The sequence below is a fragment of the Ahaetulla prasina genome, chromosome 1 (assembly GCF_028640845.1).
Source record: "Ahaetulla prasina isolate Xishuangbanna chromosome 1, ASM2864084v1, whole genome shotgun sequence".
Classification (NCBI taxonomy): Eukaryota; Metazoa; Chordata; class Lepidosauria; order Squamata; family Colubridae; genus Ahaetulla; species Ahaetulla prasina.
The window spans coordinates 86,444,546-86,472,167 of NC_080539.1; the positions used below are offsets into that span (position 1 = coordinate 86,444,546).

At 36.0% G+C, this 27,622-nt stretch overlaps 1 protein-coding gene across 1 annotated transcript in view; it reads left to right on the plus strand.

Moving 5' to 3' along the window:
- The window catches only part of WDR27 (WD repeat domain 27), an 86,201-nt gene that overhangs the window by 21,588 nt on the left and 36,991 nt on the right, over positions 1-27,622 (plus strand). The window contains exons 14-22 of the mRNA XM_058167297.1: positions 2,868-2,946; positions 5,136-5,210; positions 5,445-5,551; positions 5,748-5,837; positions 7,737-7,858; positions 9,546-9,679; positions 17,718-17,815; positions 18,554-18,675; positions 26,636-26,733. Of these exons, the coding sequence (XP_058023280.1) occupies positions 2,868-2,946; positions 5,136-5,210; positions 5,445-5,551; positions 5,748-5,837; positions 7,737-7,858; positions 9,546-9,679; positions 17,718-17,815; positions 18,554-18,675; positions 26,636-26,733 (925 nt within the window). The remainder of the gene's footprint in view (positions 1-2,867; positions 2,947-5,135; positions 5,211-5,444; positions 5,552-5,747; positions 5,838-7,736; positions 7,859-9,545; positions 9,680-17,717; positions 17,816-18,553; positions 18,676-26,635; positions 26,734-27,622) is intronic.

Here is a 27,622-nt window from a genome sequence, read left to right on the forward strand (position 1 = left end):
AGGAAAATAAAATCTGTCACTACCACTATTTCTTACCCATCTATTTGTCAGGAATTGAGAGAGCCAGATGCCATGATCTTAGTTTTCTTAATGTTGAGTTTCAAGCCAACTTTTGCACTCTCCTTCTTCACCCGCATCAAGAGGCTCTTTAGTTCTTTTTCACTTTCTGCCATTAAAGTGGTATCATCTAAATATCTGAGGTTGTTGATATTTCTCCCAGCAATCTTAATTCCAACTTTTGATTCATCTAGCCCCGCCTTTCTTATGATGTGCTCTGCATATAAGTTAAATAAGCAGGGTAACAGTATACAGCCTTTATTTTATTTATTTATTTATTTATTTATTTATTTATTTATTTATTTATTTATTTATTTATTTTGTCACAACAGTATATATAAGTATAAACATGAAATATCTATACAATATATAAACATATATATTAGATAAGTATGTACTAACTATATTAATTGGATATAGTGAAAGGAAACAATAGGACAGGAACGGTAGGCACGCTTGTGCTCTTATGCACGCCCCTTAAAGACCTCTTATGAATGGGGTGAGGTCAATAGTAGACAGTTTTTGATTAAAGCTTTGGGGAAGAGACCACAGAGTCAGGTAGTGTGTTCCAAGTATTAACAACTCCGTTACTGAAGTCATATTTTCTGCAATCAAGATTGGAGTGGTTAACATTAAGTTTAAATCTATTGTGTGCTCGTGTATTGTTGCAATTGAAGCTGAAGTAGTCTTCAACAGGAAGGACATTGTAATGGATGATTCTATGAGTTAAACTCAGGTCATGTTGAAGGCGGCGGAGTTCTAAGTTTTCTAAACCCAGGATTTCAAATCTGGTGGCATAAGGTATTTTGTTGTATTCAGAGGAGTGGAGAACTCTTCTTGTAAAATATTTCTGGACATGTTCAATTGTATTGATGTCAGAAATGTGGTATGGGTTCCAGACAGACGAGCTGTATTTAAGAAGTGGTCTAGCAAATGTTTTATATGCTCTGGTTAGTAGTGTAGTGTTTCTGGAGAAGAAGCTACGCAAGATTAGGTTTACAACTCTTAAAGCCTTTTTTGCGATGTAGTTGCAGTGGGCTTTGGCACTTAGATCATTTGATATGAAAACTCCAAGGTCTTTAACAGGTTTCTCAAGAGACAAATAAGATAGTCTGGTACTCCCATCTTTTTATGAACAAGACAAAAATAAATGAATAAAATAAATAAAAACTTGCTGCAATTTATTGTGATCCACACAATCAAAGGCTTTAGCATAGTCAATGAAGCAGAAGTGGATGTTTTTCTGGAACTCCCTAGCTTTCTCCATGATCCAGCATATGTTGGCAATTTGATCTCTTGTTCCTCTGCCTCTTCGAAATCCTGCCTGTACTTCTGGTAGTTCTTGATCCACATATTGCTGGAGCCTAGCTTGTAGGATTTTAAGCATAACCTTACTTTTAAGCATAACCGTATTTTAATCATAACCATACCCATACCTTAAGGGTACATGCAGTATACTGACACACTCTGTACACTATTAGTATCAGTGCTATAGATCAGGGGTGTCGAACTTGATTTCATTGAGGGCTGCATCAGGATTGTGTTTGACCTTGGGGGTAGGGTGAGAGGCATGGCCAGCTTGACATCATTCATGTCAGGGGCGCCTGTGGGGGCCCAAGCGCTCTGCCACCAAAAACGGCTGGCTCATGGGATGCTTAGATCTGGCCATCCTGAAACAGAGAAGGACCAGCCCGCAGTGCCTCTGCCAGTGAAAACAGATCACAGGAGAGCCATGCACATGATACAGCTGAAATAGGTTTTTAAACAAAATCCTAAATTGCATTAACACAATCCTAAATTGCATTAACAGAGGGATACAATCAAGATCAAGTGAGGTACTAATACCACTCTATAAAGCCCTAGTAAGACCACACCTAGAGTACTGGATCCAGTTTTGGTCACCACACTATAAAAAAGATGTTGAGACTCTAGAAAAAGTGCAGAGAAGAGCAACCAGGATGATTAGGGGACTGGAGAATAAAACATATGAAGAACGGTTACAGGAATGGGGCATGGCTAGTCTAATGAAGAGAAGGACCAGGGGAGACAGGATAGCAGTCTTCCAATACTTGAGGGGCTGCCACAGAGACGAGGGAGGTCAAGCTATTTTCCAAAGCACCTGAAGGCCAGACAAGGAATAATGGATGGAAACTGACCAAAGAGAGATTCAACCTAGAAATGAGGAGGAACTTTCTGAGAGTGAGAACAACCAACCAATGGAACAGCTTGACTTTGGAAGTTGTGGGAGCTTCATCACTTGAGACTTTCAAGAAAAGATTGGACTGCCATGGTATAGGGTCTTCTGCTTGAGCAGGGGGTTGGACTAGATGACCTATTAGGTCCCTCCCAACTCTGTTAACCTGATTTCAAGTCCGGCCATGTCACTATAAGGATCCAGGTTAAAGTACCTCTGGTGAACTGAAAGGAAACTCAGCTCATTGGTGAACTGCTCTTACGCTAGAAAATCAGTTTTGTTGTATCTGATGTCTTTTGATGTTACTTATTGTTTGTTTCTAAAACTCGATGGAAATATTTTTTTGAAATAATTTAAGATTAGCTTAAAATGATGGTTTAAAAGCAGAATTATTTAGTGTAACAAATGTAGTGGGAAGAAAGTTACGTATCTTTTTGTCTCCATGTAACACTGGAATGGACAATATTAACAGATCAGATGCTGTTTGTATTAGTTTGTATTACCTGATATATGTGGCTCAGGATATCCAAAGTATATCTTTAGTTTCTCTCTGTGTATGTATTTCTTGATGCTTAGCTATGAAGTTTATATTAACTATAGATGTTTCTTAATTTAGGTACAAAAACTCATATAAAAGACAAGCCATTGGTTTTTCATAACAAAATTAAATCATCAGGTTATACATCAGCACCACAGTGAGTGCAAATTACGCTGGTAAATTTAGTTTGTCGCTTTTAATAACAATTTATTGTTTTAATGTTTTATGTGGTATTTTTATTGAATGAATGTAAGCAACTTAGAATCACCTCAGCAAGATGGGAGGCATAGAAGTTTAATAAATAAATAAATAAAAACAATTGTCTCTTTTAGTTGCACAAAGATTTAGTACAGTATATTTAATGAAAAATGGGTTTAAGGATAAGGAATAAAGAGTTTAAAATACTAGTTTAATATAACCATGCAGATGAGCCTAAAGTTTGTAATACTATGATTGCCTAAAATGATAAATTAATTTGTATAACCACTCATTAGTAAAATTATGAATTTATTCATTTTGCCCACTTTTAATTTTAGAAGCTACCTAATCTGAAGCAATGTTTAATTATTTTTATAAAATTAAACTTTGGACTCTGAATTAAAACCATCAACATTTTAAATTCTGTTCTGCAAATAGAACAATATTTGCATATTAACTGATTTTTCTATTTTGCATATTTTATCTTGGTTTTTTTAGTGGTGGAATAGAGCCAAAAATGAAATGTTTCCTCAACCACTTGGTACCTTAATTAGATTTACAATATCAAGGGGCATTGCTTGTATACTTAGAAGCATATTCTTAAATCATAAAGGATAAAAGTGTTAAAGATTCCAATTGTGATTCTGTTACTGCTAATCCTCCCTCCTTTGTTAAACAGCAATAGTTGTGTCAGTCAAAACATATCGAAAATTCATCCATACAGGGCATAAGGTGTAGTTATGTCAGAGACTGCCTGTCTCTTACCAAGTTTGCCTTTCCTCCATGTTCTGACAGAGCTAGTTTGCTTCAAGTCCCATCAATTACAATAGTGGCCAAAATTATGGAAAGCTTTTCAGAAAAGTGTATTTTTGAGGTTTGATGGCTAATAACATCACTTTTTGGGGGGAGTTTCAAGATAATCATATTCCACTGCTGGAGTGGCCTGGGAATAGTCCAGATCTTAACCCAATTGAAAATCTATGGAGCCGACTAAAGAAACTTGTTAGTCAGAAGCGACCCAGCAATAAAACCCAGTTAATAGAAGCAATCATTCAATTTTGGTTTCACATTATAACAGCTGCAGATCTAAAAGACTTGGTTCACTCCATGGGAAGAGTGAATTCATGCTAAAGGTTACCCAACTATTAACTGACACGATAATTTTTGTATATCTTGTTTTTTCTATAGTGATAATTTTTATATATGTCATTTTTTCTACGTGTTTCACTTTTCTTCGTTATTACTGTAACTGCTATTCTAATAGCAAATCCTTCATAAAAGTTATTGCCTTACATTCCTAAATTATCTTTCAATTGATATATAATTTTATGGTACTACTCAAAAAAAAGTGGTGTTATTAGCTAGTTTTAGAAAATATACTTTTCCCAAAAGTTTCCACAATTTTGGCCACTACTGTAAGAAAATTCATTTAGTGGAACCCAAAAATGACTTTCTTTGTCATTGCAACTGCCCTTTGGAATAACATCTCCTTGGAGATCTGCCTGAACCTTGGCCATCCTTAAGTGTTCCCTAAAAATTTGGGATTTTCTTCATGCCTTGGGCTGAGATAGAAGAACAGACTCTGGGAATTGTTAGCTAAGTGGACAAATGTTTTTGTTCCCTTACAGTGGCTATACTGCAGCTGCTTTCCTTTGTACCATGCTGTTATTTTTGATTCTGCTCAAGTCATTTGGAATGAGGGCAGCCTAGATATGAGTGTGAGAGAGGGAGTTATTTAGAGTGGGGCACCCCATGAATTTTATGTATTTATTGGCAGTACTGTTAAAATATTTATACTTTCTTTCAAATTTTTGTTATTTTACAACATCTAGTAACAGGACTGTAATTGCTGATATAGATAGTAGTAGTTAACCAATTTTTTAAAAAAATCTCCTAGTTTTATGCATGTAATTATGTCCAAGCTTCACATTGTATTGAATTTACCCATGCAGTTAATCAGTGAATTTTTATAAAAATAAAATCGCCTTAGAAGAAAGAGTTGATCACTGATTAGAGGATGGAGCAAGTATTCATTCTTCCTTCTTTTATATGGGCTTTAGAATTATTTTTTTCTGATGCTGAGATTTTCTGGGTTATAGAGTACTAAATATTATCATCTATATCAGAGCCTTTTTTTCCTTGTTGTAGCATGCTCATGTTCTCCCCAAATTCAAAAGTAAAACACAGCAGGTTGACATTGGAATGCAAGAGGAGTTGGAGACGGTAAGTAGTACAATTGTTAAAAGAATACAAAAACATGTTTAATACCAAAAGCATGATCCTGCAATAATAGTGTAACACAACCAAGCAAAATATTAAATTTATTTCAACAATTTATCATTTGTGGTATATCTGCCACAATTTAAAATTGGTAGTATAGAAAGAAATGCTAAATCTCCTTTATTCTTGCTTCACTAATTGCTGTTTCTCCCTTTTAACTTTGTTTTATTACTGAAGACGAAATAAGGAAGACTATCCACTTGGAAAATCTCCTCCAACCGAAAGTGTGAGGCAAATTACTGTAACTGATAAACCAACTGCCATATGCTGTATTCAGTATTCAGGTATGAGGGGGGTGGGGGAATGACAACTGTCTATTGTTTATTAATATTAATAGTTATTTGATGTAGCACTTGGAAACCGTAAAGCTAATCAGTTCTGTGTTTACACATGGCCAACTCTGGCCTGGGAATCTGTCTCTCTATATTTTTTGGCATTTTTTATTTATGCTAGATTAATTTGCTGTTCTCGTTGTTCTAGGAAATGGAGAATTATTGGCTTGTGGTTTAGCTGACAAAACATTGCTGGCATTCAAATCAAACCTTATAGGAGAACCAACTGTTTATTCAGGTACATTCATTTTAGATTTTTCTATTCTTAGCTATCCTTATTTATTTGTTCTCTATTCCAATATGATAAAAACAAAATCAAAGTTCCAAATAATAGGACAGAAATGGCCAGAAAATATTCAACAAATCTTGCATTTATGAAAACAATAATAAAAATAGAAAAAATAGATGTGGTTAAGTGAAAATGCCTAGCTAATCTTAACTTAATATGTATAAGAGCCAGTAATGGAAACATTATACAGGTCACAAAGATTGATAATTCCACTTTATTTTATATTAATTAAAGGCATAGGGATAACATTACCCAGTCTTGGCTCCCTCATTTTAAGGACACATATTTCACTGTTCAGTTCTGACAGCAGAATTGTATCCATGGCTGGCAGCATAGGAAATGTTTTTTCCCAAGGAAAGTAAATTTTCCCTTTATTCCAAAAATTATTAGAGTTTTTAAAAAGTGAGGCTTGTACTATTTATTCTTAGCTGGCAGAGGTTTCTTATGGTTAAAATGGAGATCTTTTCTATTAAAAATGGAATCAGTAAAATATCATTGCTAGGCACTAGGGGACAGCCTAGGATCTTTAAGTATATTAACATTAGTAATTTCAACTAAATGTACGTGAAGTTACAAACATTGGATGTGCCACCAGGATTTTATTTATATTTTTTCTTATGATATGTCTAATTCACCTGGAACAGGAATGGGCAACATATGGGCTGCATAAGGACCATAACTCCCTTTTCTGCAGCTCTTCATGTTCACTGAAATTGTGCTACTTAAGTTTATCAGAAAAGAACCTATAAATGGAAATACAAGATAATCTTCAACTTATAGGATAAGGATAAAGACCGGAAAATACATTTTTAAGCAGTGCAGTCACTAAGTGAGGAATCATATGGACTGTACACAATTTTATAGTCTTTTTGCCATGGTTGTTAAGCAAATCATCCACAATTATTATACAAGACACCATGTGACTATGATTTGTGACCTTCTGCTGGCTTTATATTGACTTTGCTTGTCAGACTGGCTGCAAAGGTCACATATGACAATCATATGACTGCAGGATGCTACAACTGTTATAAGTTACCAAGAGTTGGATCATAGCAATGTGACTGTGGAGAATGGTCATAAGTGAGAGAACCAGTTGTAAGTAACTTTTCTCAGGGCTATTGTAACTTGAATGGTCACTAATTGAATGGTTGTTAAGTGAATATTACCTGTACAGTTTTCCACTGACTTTTGTTGATGAACAAAATAGACACCTGTAAAGTCTAGGCTTCATATCTAGAAAAGGAAAAAAATCAAATAACTACCTAAACCCACTCCCATTCTCATCTTTGCAAAAAAAACCATTATTTTTACTCGATCCTGGCTGCCCCTCCCCCCCCCCTCCCAAATGCATTACAAAATGCATGTCTCCTATCCTGGACACTGAAAATTATCTGCCCTGAGTTAAACCCCCAGCTCTGAATACTGTATGTTTATTTTTCTTTATAAAAGTTTGCTTTTCAAGTCCTCCTATTTGAAATATGGTCTAGGAAAAGAAAAGAAAAAAGCACTAAATTGGATACTGATATTATTTGATCATCCTAGTTACCCTCATTTGTCCTCATTTCCCCACAAGATTTCCCTTGTTAGGAAGTCTCTATATGAATTTATGAGTCTGCACAAGGGAACATCAATATTTCTGTATAAAAATACTTTGGATTGTATCCAGGAGTGTTATTGCTAGAGACTCTTTCTGTGCTTCAGTACATTCTGCAGTTTCAGAGAGAGGCAAGGGAAGGAATAGTGCAACATCCTGTTTTTCCAACAGAACTAGAGCTGATTAATATGAGATTTTACTTTCTGATTTCTTAAGAATTTACGATCATTTTTAAACGTATTTATTTTTATTAGGACACGATGGTGCTATTACCTCAGTAGGTTGGAGCCATGACAACAATTGGCTTGTTTCATCTTCTGAAGACAGAACATTAAAGATCTGGTCAGTTAGCAGCGCAGAACCTGCTTTATGTCTGGTAATTAAGCTTTTTAAGTGAAATAGATTTGGGATACTCTTTATTCCCTTTGATTACCAAAATCATACTAATTGCATAGATTTGGAATACGTTACACATTCATATCTTAATAATGAAGGGTTTGGGTTTTTTTGTTTGGTTTTTTTGAAAAAAAAAATCAGTGACATTTCATATTTTAGTTATGCTCATGATACCAATTTGTCTTTCTTGCAATTCTTGGATCACTCTAATGTTTCCTGATTTTTAAAGGGGATAAGAATCTTGCATACCTCACTGGGACCACTTGCAATGTGATTCCTGATAATCTTTCTAAAGTTCAAAACAGATTTTCTTTTCCAAATTTATCTTGGTCAAGGCCAAGGCATTGTAACAATGGAAGTGTTTCCCCAAAGGGAGGCTCAGCAGAAGACTGGATGCTTGTCTATTGCAATTGAGAAGTGTAAGATATTTATCAGTGTCCCAAAGCTGCTTTTTCAAGAGGCCATTGGACTTTCTTGTTTTTCTTTGAAGATGTTTTACTTCTCATCCAAGAAGCTTCTTCAGCTCTGACTGGATAGTGGGGAATGGAAGGATTTATATTACTTGCAGACAGCTGGTCATTTGCATTTTTTAGAGAGTCGTTGAGGCCACTTGGGGGTTTGTCTGTGTCGTCAGGATCATGGGGTCACAGGAGAAATCCTCTGGCAGCTGGAGAAACAGAGGTGCAAACTTCAGGATTTCAATTCCGTTCCCACAGCCTGTTCTCCATGCAAGTCCATCCCCACAGTTTCCCCTCCATGCAAGTCTGCAAACTTGTCCAGCAAACTAGAACATGGCGGAAGGTGGCTTTCTTTCATGCTGTACATTGCATTTGGAATTTTTGGGTTCTTTTGGATTATAGGTCTACGGTCTTATAAAATCAGAAAATGCCTAAACCATATAAATAAATGCCTTCCCCTCAAACAAACCTTGGCATTATGAGGCTTTATCATCAGAACTATATATTCATGTTCTTAGTAGTTCAGATTTTGAATTGGAGGAAGTCACTGTTAAATTTTGGAAGGAAGAACTCACCAGTCAATGCTGAGAATATTTTTTATGTCATTTTTGTTCATGTGGTCATTCTGTATTTCTACTATTAAAAGAAAATCAGAATAACAATCATCTAATGTGGACATGAAAAAATGCACATTTCCTAAGTCTTATACTCAAAAATAAATATGGCATTCTTTCCCCTGTTTGGTTCGTTTACTCAACATTTTCAGTGCAACTTATTTAATAATTGCTATTACTCTGTCTCCTTAAATTACTAACTACAAGGCAAAAGCAAGCAACAAACAAACAAAAAGGGGAAAAATTATTTCTTGATGGGAGTAAAAATATGTGAGCAAATTCTTCCATCCCTCGTCATGGGTTGAATTGGTTGTGGTGGAATACAAATGCAGTAAATTATAAATAAACCAGAAAACAAAGCCAATAAAAAAATAATTGTTGGTATATTGGTTAAGTCTATTGGAATTTCATAATATTGATAAATGTTGCTTTAAACTGCATTGAAGAACAATGTAAGCTAAATTAAGATTGGTAATTAAAAAAAAATATCAGTTTTAAAAATAAACTAAATGCAATAGTCTACGAATAAACTACCTGTATTTTCTCAATGAGAATTACAGGATATATGATATGTATTTTGTACTTTTAATTTCAGGGAAAGGAAATATTTCAGAAATCTGTCCGATCAGCCCAGTTCTATTATATAGATACGTTCATATTACTGTCCTGTGGAGCAGAATTTTATTTATTAAGATACTATCTTGACACCAGTAAAGATGAGATAAAACGGTATGTAAATATACAGGATTGTATTTAAAGTAGCATTAACAGTAAATGCAATACTGTGCTGTTTTGTTCACGTGTGCAAGCCATTCAATAGTTCTTTAAACAGTATAGAAACACCACTAATCGTGCAAAAAATCATAAAATGTTTATGATAGCTTTCAGGAACAGCAACATTGGTTGTATAGATTTGTTATAGCTGTTAAGGTTGTACTGATATTAAATATTCATTATGTATGCTGCAAAATATGTAGATATTACCTTGTATAACAAATGAAAATTTTGCCACTAATAAAAATAATTATTAAAATGAAAAAAATGTCCCAAGGAGAAAATTGAGTCTGATCAGAATTAGGTGGGTTGTGGGTTTTTTTTTTTTTTGCATTATATCAGATTTAATTTTAAAACTTTTGTGGAATTATTATTGCTTTTTTCTTTTTCCTTTCAATTATATTATTTCTAGAGTTATGAGTTATGTTTACCTCACTGCAGAAGGATGCATAACATTGCTGCAGTTTGATATAGTAATCGATTATAGCTACTATTTTTTTTAAGTAAATAGACATTGTTAAACATAAAAAAACTTTTAAAGCTAACTTGGTATGATATTGGTACATAAATATCAGAAAAGAAGAAAAATTAAAGCTGGCATTGTCTTTTGGATAAAAATATGCTATTTCAAAATAGTGTTAGAAATCAGTGCAGTATGTGTACTTATGTGAGCATTAGTAAACAGTATTAATTGATTAATAAATTAAAAAAATCAAGTAAAGACATTTCTTTATTATTTTAATTGAAAAAGAGAAGAATGAGTAATGAAACAAAATGGGAATGATTGATTTTATAAATTAAGCCATTTCCCATGATGGAATCGTAGTACAGGGAAAACTAAGAAAGAAGCTATTACATTACATTATTAATCATTTATGTAACATCAATTTCCATAATTTTTTCACGTATGTATCACTGTGCTATTTCTGTCATTTCTTCTATCTGGTGAGTCAGATTTGGGGAAAAAAAGGGAATGGAAAAAAATGTGGAACATAGACAGAAACTTGAGTAATGTATTAAATCTCTTATATTAAACTTGTACTTTGCGGGATGGTTTCAATTGTGATGGCTCATTCACACCATCATAGTTAGGTGTGGGCTAAATAGCATCGGACTGAACGTCAGCTAGTCAGCTGACTAGTCAGCTAACTAAGGTATGTAGGAAGCACATCACAGTAGTAATGGGGGATTTTAACTACCCTGACATCAACTGGGAAACAAACTCTGCACCAAGTGGAAGATCCAACAGGTTCCTAACAAACCTAGCAGACAACTTTGTTTCCCAAAAAACAGAGAAGGCGACAAGGGGATCAGCCATACTGGACTTAATTCTCACTAACAGAGATGAAATGATAGAAGGTGTTGAAGCTACAGGAACCTTGGGGGCAAGTGACCATGCAATATTGGAATTCGACATTAAGCAAATACAAGTAGTAGAACAAAGTCAAACTAGAGTCTTGGACTTTAAGAGAGCTAATTTCAATAAACTTAGAGAGAGTTTGAGAAGGATTCAATGGATGAGAATCCTCAGAGGGAAAACAACTCAAGAAGCTTGGGAAATTTTGAAAAGTGAGATTATAAAAGCGCAGTCTAGCACAATACCAATGAAGAAGAAAAATAATAGATCTCAAAAGAAACCAGCATGGATGCATAAAGAACTATCTGACAAATTGAAAGACAAAAAGGACAAATATAAAAAGTGGAAAGAGGGGCAAATAACTAAGGCAGAATATCAGCAAATAGCCCGAGCCTGTAAAGATGAAGTGAGGAAAGCTAAGGCTCACAATGAACAAAGGCTAGCGACAAAAGTAAAAAATAACAAAAAAGCTTCTTCCAACATGTTAAAAACAAGAAAAAAGTCAAGGAAACAATTGGCCCATTGCTGGGAGAAAGTGGCAAGAAGATGACAAGCAACAGGGAGAAAGCAGATCTACTTAACTCATATTTTGCATCTGTCTTTACACAAAAGGAAAAACAATCCAACCTATCAAAACAGCACTACAAAAACAGATTAGAAACACAAGTTAAAATAGGGAAGAAAATGGTAAGTGAACACCTGTCTACCTAGGCGAGTTCAAATCACCAGGACGGATGGATTACACCCCAAGGTTCTGAAGGAACTGGCAGGCGTGATCTCAGAACCACTGAACTATATCTTTCAAAGATCCTGGAGCACAGGAGCTGCCAGAGGACTGGAAAAGAGCTGATGTAGTTCCCATCTTCAAAAAGGAAAAACAGACCCAGGAAACTACAGACCTATCAGCCTGACCTCAATACCGGGGAAGATTCTGGAAAAGATAATCAAGCAACGAATCACCGAACACCTAGAAGCAATCAAAGTAATAACCAAAAGCCAACATGGGTTTGTCAAAAACAGATCATGCCAGACTAATCTTATCGCATTCTTTGACAAAATGACAAAATTAGTAGACCAGAGGAATGCTGTCGATATAATTTACTTGGACTTCAGTAAAGCATTTGATAAAGTAGACCATAACCTACTACTAGATAAAGTAGAAAAATGTGGGTTAGACAGCACCACCACCAGATGGATTCGTAACTGGCTGACCAACCGCACTCAAAGTGTAGTCCTCAACGGAACTACATCCACATGGAGGGAAGTATGCAGTGGAGTACCCCAAGGCTCTGTTTTAGGCCCAGTACTCTTCAACATCTTCATCAATGACTTGGGCGAGGGGATAGATGGGGAACTCATCAAATTTGCAGATGACACCAAGCTGGCAGGAATAGCCAACACTCCAGAAGATAGGCTCAAGTTACAGAAAGATCTTGACAGACTTGAACATTGGGCGCTATCTAACAAAATAAAATTAAACAGTGAAAAAAGTAAGATTCTACATTTAGGCAAAAAAACCAAAATGCACCAGTACCGTATATGTGGTACCTTGCTCAATAGTAGTACCTGTGAGAGGGATCTTGGAGTCCTAGTGGATAACCATTTAGATATGAGCCAGCAGTGTGCAGCAGCTGCTAAAAAAGCCAACACAGTTCTGGGCTGCATAAACAGAGGGATAGAATCAAGATCACGTGAAGTGTTAGTACCACTTTATAATGCCTTGGTAAGGCCACACTTGGAATATTGCATCCAGTTTTGGTCTCCACGATGTATCACTGTGCTATTTCTGTCATTTCTTCTATCTGGTGAGTCAGATTTGGGGAAAAAAAGGGAATGGAAAAAAATGTGGAACATAGACAGAAACTTGAGTAATGTATTAAATCTCTTATATTAAACTTGTACTTTGCGGGATGGTTTCAATTGTGATGGCTCATTCACACCATCATAGTTAGGTGTGGGCTAAATAGCATCGGACTGACCGTCAGCTAGTCAGCTGGCTAGTCAGCTAACTAAGGTATGTAGGAAGCACATCACAGTAGTAATGGGGGATTTTAACTACCCTGACATCAACTGGGAAACAAACTCTGCACCAAGTGGAAGATCCAACAGGTTCCTAACAAACCTAGCAGACAACTTTGTTTCCCAAAAAACAGAGAAGGCGACAAGGATCAGCCATATTGGACTTAATTCTCACTAACAGAGATGAAATGATAGAAGGTGTTGAAGCTACAGGAACCTTGGGGCAAGTGACCATGCAATATTGGAATTCGACATTAAGCAAATACAAGTAGTAGAACAAAGTCAAACTAGAGTCTTGGACTTTAAGAGCTAATTTCAATAAACTTAGAGAGCTTGAGAAGGATTCAATGGATGAGAATCCTCAGGGGAAAAGCAACTCAAGAAGCTTGGGAAATTTTGAAAAGTGAGATTATAAAAGCACAGTCTAACACAATACCAATGAAGAAGAAAAATAATAGATCTCAAAAGAAACCAGCATGGATGCATAAAGAACTATCTGACAAATTGAAAGACAAAAAGGACAAATATAAAAGGTGGAAAGAGGGGCAAATAACTAAGGCAGAATATCAGCAAATAGCCCGAGCCTGTAAAGATGAAGTGAGGAAAGCTAAGGCTCACAATGAACAAAGGCTAGCGACAAAAGTCAAAAATAACAACAAAAGCGTCTTCCAACATGTTAAAAACAAGAAAAAAGTCAAGGAAACAATTGGCCCATTGGAGAAAGTGGCAAGAAGATGACAAGCAACAAGGAGAAAGCAGATCTACTTAACTCATATTTTGCATCTGTCTTTACACAAAAGGAAAAAACAATCCAACCTATTAAAAACAGCACTACAAAAAACAGATTAGAAACACAAGTTAAAATAGGGAAGAAAATGGTAAGTGAACACCTGTCTACCCTAGACGAGTTCAAATCACCAGGACCGGATGGATTACACCCCAAGGTTCTGAAGGAACTGGCAGACGTGATCTCAGAACCACTGAACTATATCTTTCAAAGATCCTGGAGCACAGGGGAGCTGCCAGAGGACTGGAAAAGAGCTGATGTAGTTCCCATCTTCAAAAAAGGAAAAAAAACAGACCCAGGAAACTACAGACCTATCAGCCTGACCTCAATACCGGGGAAGATTCTAGAAAAGATAATCAAGCAACGAATCACCAAACACCTAGAAGCAAACAAAGTAATAACCAAAAGCCAACATGGGTTTGTCAAAAACAGATCATGCCAGACTAATCTTATCGCATTCTTTGACAAAATGACAAAATTAGTAGACCAGAGGAATGCTGTCGATATAATTTACTTGGACTTCAGTAAAGCATTTGATAAAGTAGACCATAACCTACTACTAGATAAAGTAGAAAAATGTGGGTTAGACAGCACCACCACCAGATGGATTCGTAACTGGCTGACCAACCGCACTCAACGTGTAGTCCTCAACGGAACTACATCCACATGGAGGGAAGTATGCAGTGGAGTACCCCAAGGCTCTGTTTTAGGCCCAGTACTCTTCAACATCTTCATCAATGACTTGGACGAGGGGATAGATGGGGAACTCATCAAATTTGCAGATGACACCAAGCTGGCAGGAATAGCCAACACTCCAGAAGATAGGCTCAAGTTACAGAAAGATCTTGACAGACTTGAACATTGGGCACTATCTAACAAAATGAAATTCAACAGTGAAAAAGTAAGGTTCTACATTTAGGCAAAACAAAATGCACCGGTACCGTATATGTGGTACCTTGCTCAATAGTAGTACCTGTGAGAGGGATCTTGGAGTCCTAGTGGATAACCATTTAGATATGAGCCAGCAGTGTGCAGCAGCTGCTAAAAAAGCCAACACAGTTCTGGGCTGCATAAACAGAGGGATAGAATCAAGATCACGTGAAGTGTTAGTGCCACTTTATAATGCCTTGGTAAGGCCACACTTGGAATATTGCATCCAGTTTTGGTCGCCACGATGTAAAAAGATGTTGAGACTCTAGAAAGAGTGCAGAGAAGAGCAACAAAGATGATTAGAGGACTGGAGGCTAAAACATATGAAGAACGGTTGCAGGAACTGGGTATGTCTAGTTTAATAAAAAGAAGGACTAGGGAGACATGATAGCTGTGTTCCAATATCTCAGGGGTTGCCACAAAGAAGAGGGAGTCGGGTTGTTCTCCAAAGCACCTGAGGGTAGAACAAGAAGCAATGGGTGGAAACTGATCAAAGAAAGAAGCAACTTAGAACTAAGGAGAAATTTCCTGACAGTTAGAACAATTAATAAGTGGAACGACTTGCCTGCAGAAGTTGTGAATGCTCCAACACTGGAAATTTTTAAGAAAATGTTGGATAACCATCTGACTGAGATGGTGTAGGGTTCCTGCCTAGGCAGGGGGTTGGACTAGAAGGCCTCCAAGGTCCCTTCCAACTCTGTTGTTATGTTATGTTATGTTATGTTATGTTATGTTATGTTATGTTATGTTATGTTATGTTATGTTATGTTATGTTATGTTATGTTATGTTATGTTATGTTATGTTATGTCATAGTTTTACTATTGACTTTTTTCCCTATAAATTAGGAAATGAGTGGACAGGTTAGCTAGCATGAAAACAGAGGAACTTGTTTTGCTGCATTCCTGATCCAGACCAAGCAGTTTAGGCTGATAATTTCTATTACAGAATAAAAATCAAAATAAATAGCAGTTTTAATGTATTGCAGATTCATGACTACCTTGGTTAAAGAAAAGAACATAAGTACTTTTGTTTCCACATGGAAACCGCTTCTGAACTTTGTGCTTGATGTGGAAAAGAATGAAACTTTTATAGATTTATAGGGTTTTATAGATTAGATTGATAGATTTTTATAGAAATGACTCGTTCACACTATTATGGAAAAGTAAAAAGCTGTGATCTGTTGTCAATGCCTTATTCCACTGTAACAGAGAGTTGGAAGTCAATGCTTCTTTTTCTTTCTCTATCTTTCCTCACTTTTCTTTCCCCTTCCCCTCATTGTCCTCTTATTTACAGTAGTGGCCAAAATTGTGGAAACCTTTTGGGAAAAGTGTATTTTTGAAGTTTGATGGCTAATAATACCACTTTTTTTTGGGCGGGGAGTTTCAAGATTATCATATTCCACTGCTGGAATGGCCTGGGAATAGCCCAGACCTTCACCTAATTGAAAATCTATGGAACCGACTAAAGAAACTTGTTAGACAGAAGCAACCCAGCAATAAAATCCAGTTAATAAAAACAATCATTCGATCTTGGTTTCACATTATAATAGCTGCAGAACTAAGAGACTTGGTTCACTCCATGGGAAGACGTCGTAAGGCCATAATTCATGCTAAAGGTTACCCAACTAAGTATTAACTGACGCGATAATTTTTGTATATCTCATTTTTTCTACATGTTTCACTTTTCTTCTTTATACTGTAACTTCTATTCTAAAAGCAAATCCTTCATAAAAGTTACTGCATTACATTCTTGATTAAATTATCTTTCCATTGATATATAATTTTATGGTACTACTCCAAAAAAAAGTGGTGTTATTAGCTAGTTTAGAAAATATACTTTTCCCAAAAGGTTTCCACAATTTTGGCCACTACTGTAGTTTCATATTTTGTATTTTACAATACTTTAAAACTTAATAAAATGTGATGACCACATGAGTGGACAGGTTCCATAACATGAAAACAGAGGAACTTAAACTTGTTATGCCTTGCTGCATTCCTGATCCAGACTAAGCAGTTTAGACCTACAAATTGCATTACAGAATAAAATCAAAATAAATAGCAATTTTACTGTATTGGAGATTTCACAATACAGACTCCTGATTCAGGGTTGGATCACTGATTTAAAAAGTGTTAAAATCCCCTCCTCCCGCTTTCCCCTCTCTGCCAGGTTCAGGAGTCTTATGCAGGTAATTCATTGAAGGAAAAACCCACCCATTTGTTTTGGCAACTCTATTGCTATTAAATAAAAAAAAAAAATGCTGCCTTAAAAGCAAACTCAAGGGAAAAATCATACTGTAGGTGGGATGACAATCCCATTGCATAAGCTGAGAGCCACTCACATTATTTTGGACAGGACCCAGCATATAATACAAGGCCGCAAAGAGTGGAACAAAAGTGTTTGACATTTTAATTATCAAGCTGAGCTTGCATATAATGTACAGGATCATCTGAAATTCTTTGTCAATTGTCCCAGTATAAGTCTTGGAAAACAATATTTTCCACTGCAGGGAAGGAACTTTAACTTTTGCTATTGGGATATATGCATAATTCTTAAGTTTTGCAGATCTTTGTTAGATAGAACATATCTAACATTATTTTCATAGGTTAAAGGAAAAATGTATATGTAACTTAATGCAGTACCTGATGTGCGTTAATGAAAATATGGAAAATAAAGATCTGCAGTTCTTTTTTAATGATAACAGAAAGTATATTTTAAGAAAAACTTTATTTGTTTGGCAAAATATTCGGATCCTATATCTCCCCAAAGTAGAAAAAGGCAAGAATAAAAAAATGATGCTGAAAAAAGGCTTTGAAATATGGGTTGGAGTAAATATGGATTTTGTTTTCTCTTTCGCTTCATGACTCTACAAGATACATGTTTATATGATTTATTTCTGCAGATATAGAACAAAGAGTATTTGCAAATCAATACAGAAATTTCCAATGGCGTCTACAGTGGAAATTACCAGCCTTTCAGCAGTGAATGATTTCTATTCCTGTATCCTCTTATCATTATTATTGTTGTTGTTTCGCAAAAGGCATTAGTTCTTTCATTATAATTCTTTATTGTAATATAAGTAATTCTTGTCTTACAATCACAATTGAGCCCAAAATGTCCATTGCTAAGCGAGACAGTTAAGTGGATTTTGCCCCATTTTACGACCCCAGTTGCTAAGTGAATCACTGCAGTTGTGAAGCTAGTGACATGGTTGTTAAGTGAACGTGGCTTCCCCATTGACTTTGCTTGTCAGAAGGTCACAAAAAGGGATCACTTGACCCCAGGACACTGCAACCGTCATAAATAGGAGTCAGTTGCCAAGTGTCTGATCACGTGATCTTGGAGGTGCTGCATTGGTCATAAGTGTGAACAATGATCATAAGTTTTTTCAGCACCACTGTAACTGAACTGCTATAAGTTGAGGATTAGCTGTAGTAAGCAAAAATAAATAAAAAAGATAATAAAAAGTATTACGAACTTTCATATTCTGGTAACTATTGTCATGCCTTAGTGATTGAAACCTGAGGTCGTGTGGAATCTTCTACTTGTATGGTGCTGACTGTGGAACTCCATGTCACCATCTCTATCTTCTCTTCTGTTAAAAGGTTGATATACCTATTCTAAGTTATTTAAATGCAGAACGTATTTTTCCTGACAAATGAAAGCCTAGAAATGCTGACTGCCATACTTGTAACATATAATTTATCTAATAGAACTTTAACTTAACAGAAATTACAGATATTGTATTGACAGCTGGGAGTAACCGAGCACTAGAAATATTTGACCTCAACGTGGGCTGTAGTGCAGCAGTGATAAGAGATGCTCATTCTAGATCAGTTCACCAAATTTGCCAAAATAAGGTAGGCACAATCTCTGTTTATATTTCCAATATTTCCCAAAGCACAAATGAATAGAATAAGTACACATATGAACAAACTAATGATTAAATAATTTCAAACTTTGCAAAGGTTAACTTGATTTATATTTTGAATGCTTTTATCTTGGTTGGTAAAATGTCTACTACATTGAATGGAAGATCTGGGCAAATAATTCATGTTAATTTTCCTCTTCTGGATCTGCTTGTGAAGCAATTATAGCTATTCAAGGTTCTGCAACTTCTTTGAGGGTAACTTGCGCTGTGGGTTGGAGAAATGAAGCCGGCTTCTATTTTCAGTTTGAATATATGGCATCTTCAACAAAACCTTGCAGTACGAAGAGTTCCTATGTAGAGGTTCAGATAGCCCAATTGTGTTCTTCCCACCCCAAGATACTACTTTAAATTTCCCTCAAGTTCTCATTTTAACTTTCTTTGAAAATCAGTTAGCATTCCATGGGGTATGTATGTATGTATGTATGTATGTATATATGTATTTATTTATTTATATAAAGTTCATTAGCCACCCACCTTACTACAAGGTAACTCTGAGCAGCTTACAGTAATAAGGAACCAACAATCCCTACTCACTGTCACTCGTACCCTAGTCACTTCCCAGCTTGACCATTGCAACACGCTCTACATGGGGCTGCCCTTGAAAAGCATCTGGAAGCCCCAGTTGAGGTAAAATGCAGCGGCCTGCATGGTTTTGTGCAGACTTTGGTGTGTTCACCACTCCTGCGAGAATTGCATTGGTTGCTGATTTGCTTCCAGGCGCAATTCAGTGTGTCGGTTTTCACTTTTAAAGCCCTTCATGGCTTGGGGCCAGGTTATCTGAGACATTGTCTCTTACTGGTCACATCTATCCAACCCACTAGAGCAGGGAGGAAAGGAATGTTGCCTAAGGAGATAATCTGCTGGGACCCAGAAGAAGGGCCTTCAGCATGGTGGCTCCTTCTCTGGAACATTATCCCCCCAGAAATTAGACTGGCCCCCACTCTAACACTCTTTCGGAAAGCCCTGAAGACGTGATTCTGCCAGCGGGCCTGGGGAACCCCCAGCAAGTTGGAGCCCATTAAATGGCTAGTATGAATTTGTGTTGTCACAGAATGGGGAGTGAGGGGGTGTTATTGTTTTATTATCTTATTATTTTTCTTTTCATTTCTTTTATATGGTGTTTTTATATCCTTGTAAGCCACCTTGAGTCATCACGTGTGAGTAGGCGGCAATATACATTTTCTAAATAAATAAATAAAAATGTATTTATACATTGAAATTATTATATTGTCCTATTCTCCTTCCCTATTTTCCCTTTCTTTTGTAAATGCACATTTGTTTTGTGCTTATGGAAATCATAAGGTCTCTGGAGTTTTTCCAGTATGCTTGTTTGGGGCTGTTTGGTTACATGGAATGTAGATGCGCATTCAATATTATTGCCTAAAGTACAGTCTGAATATTGCAATCCTACCAAATGCTGTTCAGCGTTGCTCAGCTCAGTTATTTGACATCTGTTTTGTCAAAAGTTTTGTCTTCCTGAATACTCCAAAGCAAAAGATGTACACAATGTTGTGGTATGTTTGACACATAATGCGTTTTTTAAAATTTGTTTTGGAATATTATGAATTAAATCAGGAAAATTTCAATAGATGCTCTAGTTTGGATCCAGAGAGTCTGTTGCTTCATGCTGAGGTACCATAAGTTTGTGCACCATTATTTTTCATTAAAAAAACACCCATAAAGCATGTTTGAAATTCCAGTGAGTTGCAAAAGCTACTGCCTGCTGTTGTATTAGCATACTAGGGATTTTAGAAAGAAGCTCTGTGACACAGATGTAACTAGAAAACTGCAAATCCACCAGTGAGTTCCACCCTCTGTCTTTAGTCTTCTGGAATATTAGATAAATTATTTTATGCTCCATTGGTAAATGTATTCCTTTAGTAAATTTCTTACAATTAATTTGCTCACTGATTTGCATACCAGTTTTCAACAGTATTGTTAGGAGGCAGATGCTCTTGGTTTCAATTATATATCTGTTCCTAGAATTCAAGCTTAGTTCAATTATTAAGAATATTAAGAAAAAAAAGTAAATAATTTTTTTCTGATTGCTTTATAATTTAGACTTGTTTTTTATTTTTAAACTATAAACTGCATCGTAATCTTAGATATTTGTGAATATCATGTGAAGGGAAGTAAGTCTAAACAATACCTCCTTCTTATGTGCTAATTTATTCCATATTAGTACAATGCATGTTTAGACAGTATGACATTGTACATAAAGTATGCATTGGCAAGATGTGTAACAGAACCACTGATTTTCCTTGTAGTAAAACTTTATTAGGAGACATTCATTTTTATAGATTTGGACTGATCTTCTTAAGTTTTCCATCCCATGAATAATGCTTTACTTAAGGAAACATTAGTATCCTGCAGAGTTTTATGTTCAGTAAATGTATACTTCCTTTTCTAATATATGCAGATATGTTTTAACTACTATTCCAGACTATTCACTGACATGACAAGTTTCCTGCTGTCAACTAGTAAATTGTAAATATGTACACACACATCATGTTTATATACTTGTAGTAACATTTTATATATTTATGGAGTCACACTAACTATGATCAATACTTAAATAGTGCAATGGTGTTGAGTTCCAATAAGTACGTGGGACAATCAACATTGGATCCGATCTAAGGTCATTAGCATTTATGCAGAAGACTGCCTTTAAAATCTTAATTATGGTTTCAGGGTTCTGTGAATCTCTGTGATATAAGGAAACCTAAAAGTAATTATTTTCATGACTTAACTTCAAATCATGATTTGTGACTCCACAATATAAATCCGAACTTCTGCCCTAATCTGCCACTTTACAAATTAGGTTACAAGAATTTACTAACAGAAGCTTGGGAGATAAGGACTTATGAATCACTGATACTGTTCCCATTCAAAATACAGACTTTACATGCAGCTATATAAAAAACATTCTTAACTAGCGCTTGGAATGCGGTGGCTCAGTGGCTAAGATGCTAAGCTTGTTGATTGAAAGGTCGGCAGTTCAGCGGTTCAAATCCCTAGTGCCGTGTAATGGGGTGAGCACCCGTTACTTGTCCCAGCTTCTGCCAACCTAGCAGTTCGAAAGCACATAAAAAATGCAAGTAGAAAAATAGGGACCATCTTTGATGAGAAGGTAACAGCGTTCTCTGCGCCTTTGTCATGCTGGGCACATGACCACGGAGACATCTTCAGACAGTGCTGGCTCTTCGGCTTTGAAACGGAGATGAGCACCACCCCCTAGAGTCTGGAATGACCAGCACATTTTTTTTTTTTGCATTTATATCCCGCCCTTCTCCAAAGACTCAGGGCGGCTTACACTATGTCAAGCAATAGTCTTCATCCATTTGTATATTATATACAAAGTCAACTTATTGCCCCCAACAATCTGGGTCCTCATTTTACCTACCTTATAAAGGATGGAAGGCTGAGTCAACCTTGGGCCTGGTGGGACTTGGACCTGCAGTAATTGCAGGCAGCTGCTGTTAATAACAGACTGCATTAGTCTGTTGAGCCACCAGAGGCCCTAATATGTGCGAGGGGAACCTTTACCTTTTAACTAGGGCTTCTTTTTGTAAGCTGTAGTACTCTGCAAACTAGGCTACAGTTAATTTATTTAATTCCATTTCTTCAATGGAAATAAATACATGATACTGATTCAATTGATTCAATCTGCAAAAAACTCTCATATCAGAATGAGATTGAGTAGCAAATAGCATAATACTGCCGGCTACTTCTGCCGGCTGCCGGCTGCCAGCAATTCGGCAGTTTCTCACTGGCTCAAGGTTGACTCAGACTTCCAACCTTCCAAGGTCAGTCAAATGAGGACCCAGATTGTTGGGGGCAATATGCTGACTCTGTAAACCACTTAGAATGGGCTATGAAGTGGTTTATAAGTCTAAGTACTATTGCTATTGCTATAATATGAATTAAGTGTACTCGTCCAAGTAAGCCATAGGATATGGAAGATTCTGATTTAAGTATTTTAGAAGGTGGAAGAGACTGGTCTATAAACTTTTTTTTAAGCCTTATGGGCCTATAGCATGAACCAAACTTTGGACTAGAAATTTTGAAATTTTGTATTTGGTTGCTTATCAACCAAATCTTTTAATTTTAGGCTAAAGACATTTAACACTGAGTTGCTTTGGCAGTATGTGCCAATAATTTAAGGAATACAGACACACTGGGATATTATCTGACTTATCCCTTACTATGCTGTTAAGCTCATTAGTCAGGCTGCAGACAGCCATCCGTCTTGAATGTCTTTTTTGTTGTAGCATTGAAACAGTTCCTTAAAATGACTTTAACATAGTTTTTTTATGTTGTTTTATTAGACTGGTCTGTTACAACACTTAACTGTACTAAACTCTACAAGTATCGTTTGTTATATGTTGGCCCTTTCCTCTGTTTTATTTCCCAATGTCAGCAGAATGACTTCAAGTTAGTTAAGCAGAGCTCATTTTGAAATTTGTGGAACAAAATTCATGGGGAACGAAATTGGTCTTATTTTCACAAAAAATGGAATTTTTTGGGAATTACAATCCCAAATCAACCTTTTCAACATATATTCAACCTTTATAGTGAAATGCTGGCAGCAAAACACCATGGCTGTATTGAGCAAATACCTTTGGGAAAGTTTTGGGAAGAGATGCTGTTAGAGGTAGAAAATGAAGGTGCAGTCCAGCACATTATTTATTTATTTATTTATTTAATCATATTTATATACCGCCCTATCTCCCGAAGGACTCAGGGCGGTACATGCACTTACTATTATATAAGAGGATATTTGGAATATATATACATTCATATGTATATACACACACAAGAGTAACATTTTTAAGGGTATCAATTTGATAATTTTATATAATAAATTAACATAAAGGGAAATTATATAAAATTATCAAATTGTTAGCCTTAAAAATTGTTAATCTTATACATGATTACATGTATATGATATGTTGGGTTTTTTTCTGTTACTCTACCACCACATATAAAATCCAAAACTATTTTGTTCTTAAAACAATTACGGTAATCCAGCTTCAGATGGAATGCATCCTTAAGTCTCATAAGGTTGCCTCTGAGTATAAAGGACACAAGATTTGTTTATTATACAATTAGTTAAGTTTTTTCCCCATATGGTACACTCATATAATTTCATTTTTAAGCCCCATGTACTGTAGCTGGCCAGACCAAGGAAGCAAGAAATACACAGATTTCAGAAACGTATTTTTAATTTTATCTCTGGTAAATATGGAACTTGGAAACTGTAAGTGGAATTTCCCACCTTTGTTTAACAGGGAGTTAATTAATGTGGAGTCTCTTTGAATACCTCATGATACTTTAGTTTAATTTTTCTTTTATCTGGGCTCTGTTGCTATCTATGAGATAAATTGTCAACTGACCTGCCTGTTGCTTTTACTTTGTTTTCTTTCCTAGCCTCCTTGTTATTTCTCACACACAATAAGGTCTATTAACCTAGTGTGCATATTCAGTGTTTGGCGTTCAATTCAGGGTTAGTGGAAAATTAAGGGCTTTATGCAGCTTTAAGAGCACACATTTTCTACATGTAGTGGGGCTTCATATTTCTCTTCTTGCCCATGTTTGCCCCAGGTCATCACTGAAGGGTATTGTAATCTTTTGAAGAAGATCATGATATGGGATTGAATGATCAGTTCCTCTGGCAGAGTAGTACCAGACAGTGGTGGGATTCAACTTTTTTTACTCCCGGTTCTGTGGGCGAGGCTTGGTGGGTGTGGCAGGGGAAGGATACTGTAAAATCTCCATTCCCTCCCCACTCCAGGGGAAGGTTACTGTAAAATCTTCATTCCCACCCCACTCCAGGGGAAGGATATTGTAAAATCTCCATTCCCTCCCCACTCCAGGGGAAGGATACTGTAAAATCTCCATTCCCTCCCCACTCCAGGGGAAGGATACTGTAAAATCTCCATTCCCTCCCCACTCCAGGGGAAGGTTACTGTAAAATCTCCATTCCCTCCCCACTCCAGGGGAAGGTTACTGTAAAATCCCCATTCCCTCCCCACTCCAGGGGAAGGTTACTGCGAAATCCCCATTTCCTCCTGATCAGCTGGGACCCGGGAGGCAGAGAATAGATGGGGGCGGGGCCAGTCAGAGATGGTATTTAATGGTTCTCCGACTACTCAAAATTTCCACTACCGGTTCTCCAGAACTGGTCAGAACCTGCTGAATACCAACTCTGGTACCAGAATAATGCCAATGGATTTATGCTTAATAAAAATAAGACATATGCTTTACTTAGATTCAATTTGCATTTGAAATGCTACTTTTGTAAATCTCTCGGGAGAGAGTGTTCAGGATGCCAGAACTTTCAGAAAGAACTACCACATAGATTCCTGCGCCTGGCTCTTTGACTAATAAAGTTAATGAGGCATCCTATTGTCTACTGGACTACACATTGACCTTTGAATCAGAGCTTTGGATGAGAGACAATAATATTGTTAATACAATCCAGAAAGCCTAAACAGGATTATAAATCCAGTGTTCCCATTTCTTAGCCTAGCATTAGTCACAAGGTACTCTGTGTAAAGTTCCGTAATAAATATAGTTCCAAAACTATGTTTCTTGGATGCTTTTTGATCATCCCCAGACCTCAAAAATGTTCCAGTTTCATTTGAATGCAAGGGATTATTGTCAATTTATCTCGGAGCTCTGCTGTAATTATCTTGTTTGACACATGTTTAACCGTAATTTCATTTTAACAAGGGATTGGCAAGCTTTGTAGATGCCGTGTGCCCTTATATAATCTCACATAATGACCCAGAAACTTGAACATTTTTTTTTGAAAAGGGGGAACTCAGTTTTTAGGAGATCATTAAATCTTACCTTCCGTGATTTCATGCAAAACAGGAAAGTTGTGAGATGTCAAACAAATGTCAAAATCTATTGACAAATTTGGCATTCTTGTACAAGAATTTGTGAGATTTCATAGAATCATGGAAACATCATAAAATTGGGTGTGGTCACCTGTTGATTTGCTTAATGACCATCACAGCTTATAACTGTAATTGCAAGTTCAATTATGGTTGAAAATCCAGGACTATATGTAATTTAATTTGTCTTTCTGCCTTTCTTTCAACATAGTACCATCAGCATTCCCCATTTTGGCCTTATTTTAAATGATAAAAAAGGAATGAAATGTTATAAATAAGCAAATAATAACCTGCTTTTTTGGGTCTTTCAATGGTTGTTTGATGCTTCAAATATTTATATGATTCCTTTTAATCAGAAAATGATTAGAAAAGCAATTAATTCCTATAAAAATTTATCTTAAATGAAAAAAGATTATAAAACGGTTTGAAATATACTTAGAAAAAAGTTGATTTTCATTCAACTGCAAAGTAAATTGTCTCCAAAGAAGAGACATAGATGCCTATAAATGATCTTTCCATAATTTCAGAACCATAGTTGACTCATGTTGCTGATGAAAACCTGTTTCAATTCTCAAAAATGGCTGCAAAAGGCAAATTCAAAAAAACTTAAAGCCTTAAGATGGTGGTTGATCTAGGAGAAGAAGCTGTTTTATAAAGTGATTTCCTTTGGCTCCAAAATAGTTTTTTACTTTCCTAGAGTTGCACTTTGAATAAAATCAACAGGAATTCATATGATTTATAAATGCATTCTAAACCGTAGTAACAAGATAAGCATCAATGAGCAGAAATAGAGTACCGTGAAAGTTATATTTAACAATTCTCTGAATGGTTGTATGACATTTGCATTGAAGAAAAATCCTTTGTCAGTATTGGTTTTTATTATTTTATTTATTATTACATGTTCTTCTGTGGAGTTCTAACAGTGGAAATGTTTTCTAAACTATACCTGTTATTATAATTTTAAACTGATGTTTGTTTTTCTTGTAGGGATCATCTTTTAGCTGTCAACCACATGAAGCTTACAATCTCTTTTTAACAGCAGCCATTGGTGATGGCATCAAACTTTGGGATTTGAGAACTCTGAGGTAACAGCCAGTCATTTTGCTGTTTGTCATGTTTTTTTTATTACACTTTAAAGTGCTTTTTAATATATTTTTTTCTTGCAAGAGTTCACACTTTGAAGTTTGCAAAGTTATGGAACTTCTGCACAATTTGATGACGTTTGGTTAGTCCAGCTTGGAAACAGCTGCTCTTAGAATGCCTCAGAAATATGGCAACATATAAATATTTCTGAATAAATATGTGTTTGCTTGCTTAATTTATCCCCAGGCATAAATTATCTTTTGATTTCTGTTAGATATCATATAATTTAGGGAGTACAAAATTGTAAGAATGATTGTGGGGTCATATAAAAGTCAAAATGTTTACTCTCTGGCATTTTGCCTTCCTCAAATGCACTTGTGCTTTGGAGACACCACGTCCTGAATATAGCACACAACCAACCAATAAAGATTTTGTAGTTATTTAAGAACATGATGAAAAATAGACAGTCTGCATTTGTCCTTGCATGAGATTAAACTGGGGAAAAACATGCAGAATATTGCATAGGTTCCTTAGTTTAAGCACATTCTCACCAATAAAATCTAAATATTGCTTTATTAAAACATAACTTAGTCATGTGAGGAACTGCCAGTGACTGGAAAAAAATATTATGAAAGCTTGTAGAAAGACAAATATAAAAGAAGAAATTTCATGAGGAGGAATGATTGGGGAGCATGGGTATGTGCCACATAAGTCAGACATATAAGTACAGGGAAAAACTGATGTATCCCAATTGGCAGAATTCCATGACTACTTTACTTAAGGATTAACAATTTGTTACAGACAGTTGTACATTCTATCTGATGAGGTAAATTGTAATCTACAAAAACATATGTGTAATGCATTTCTTCCTCTGAGACACTACAGGATTTT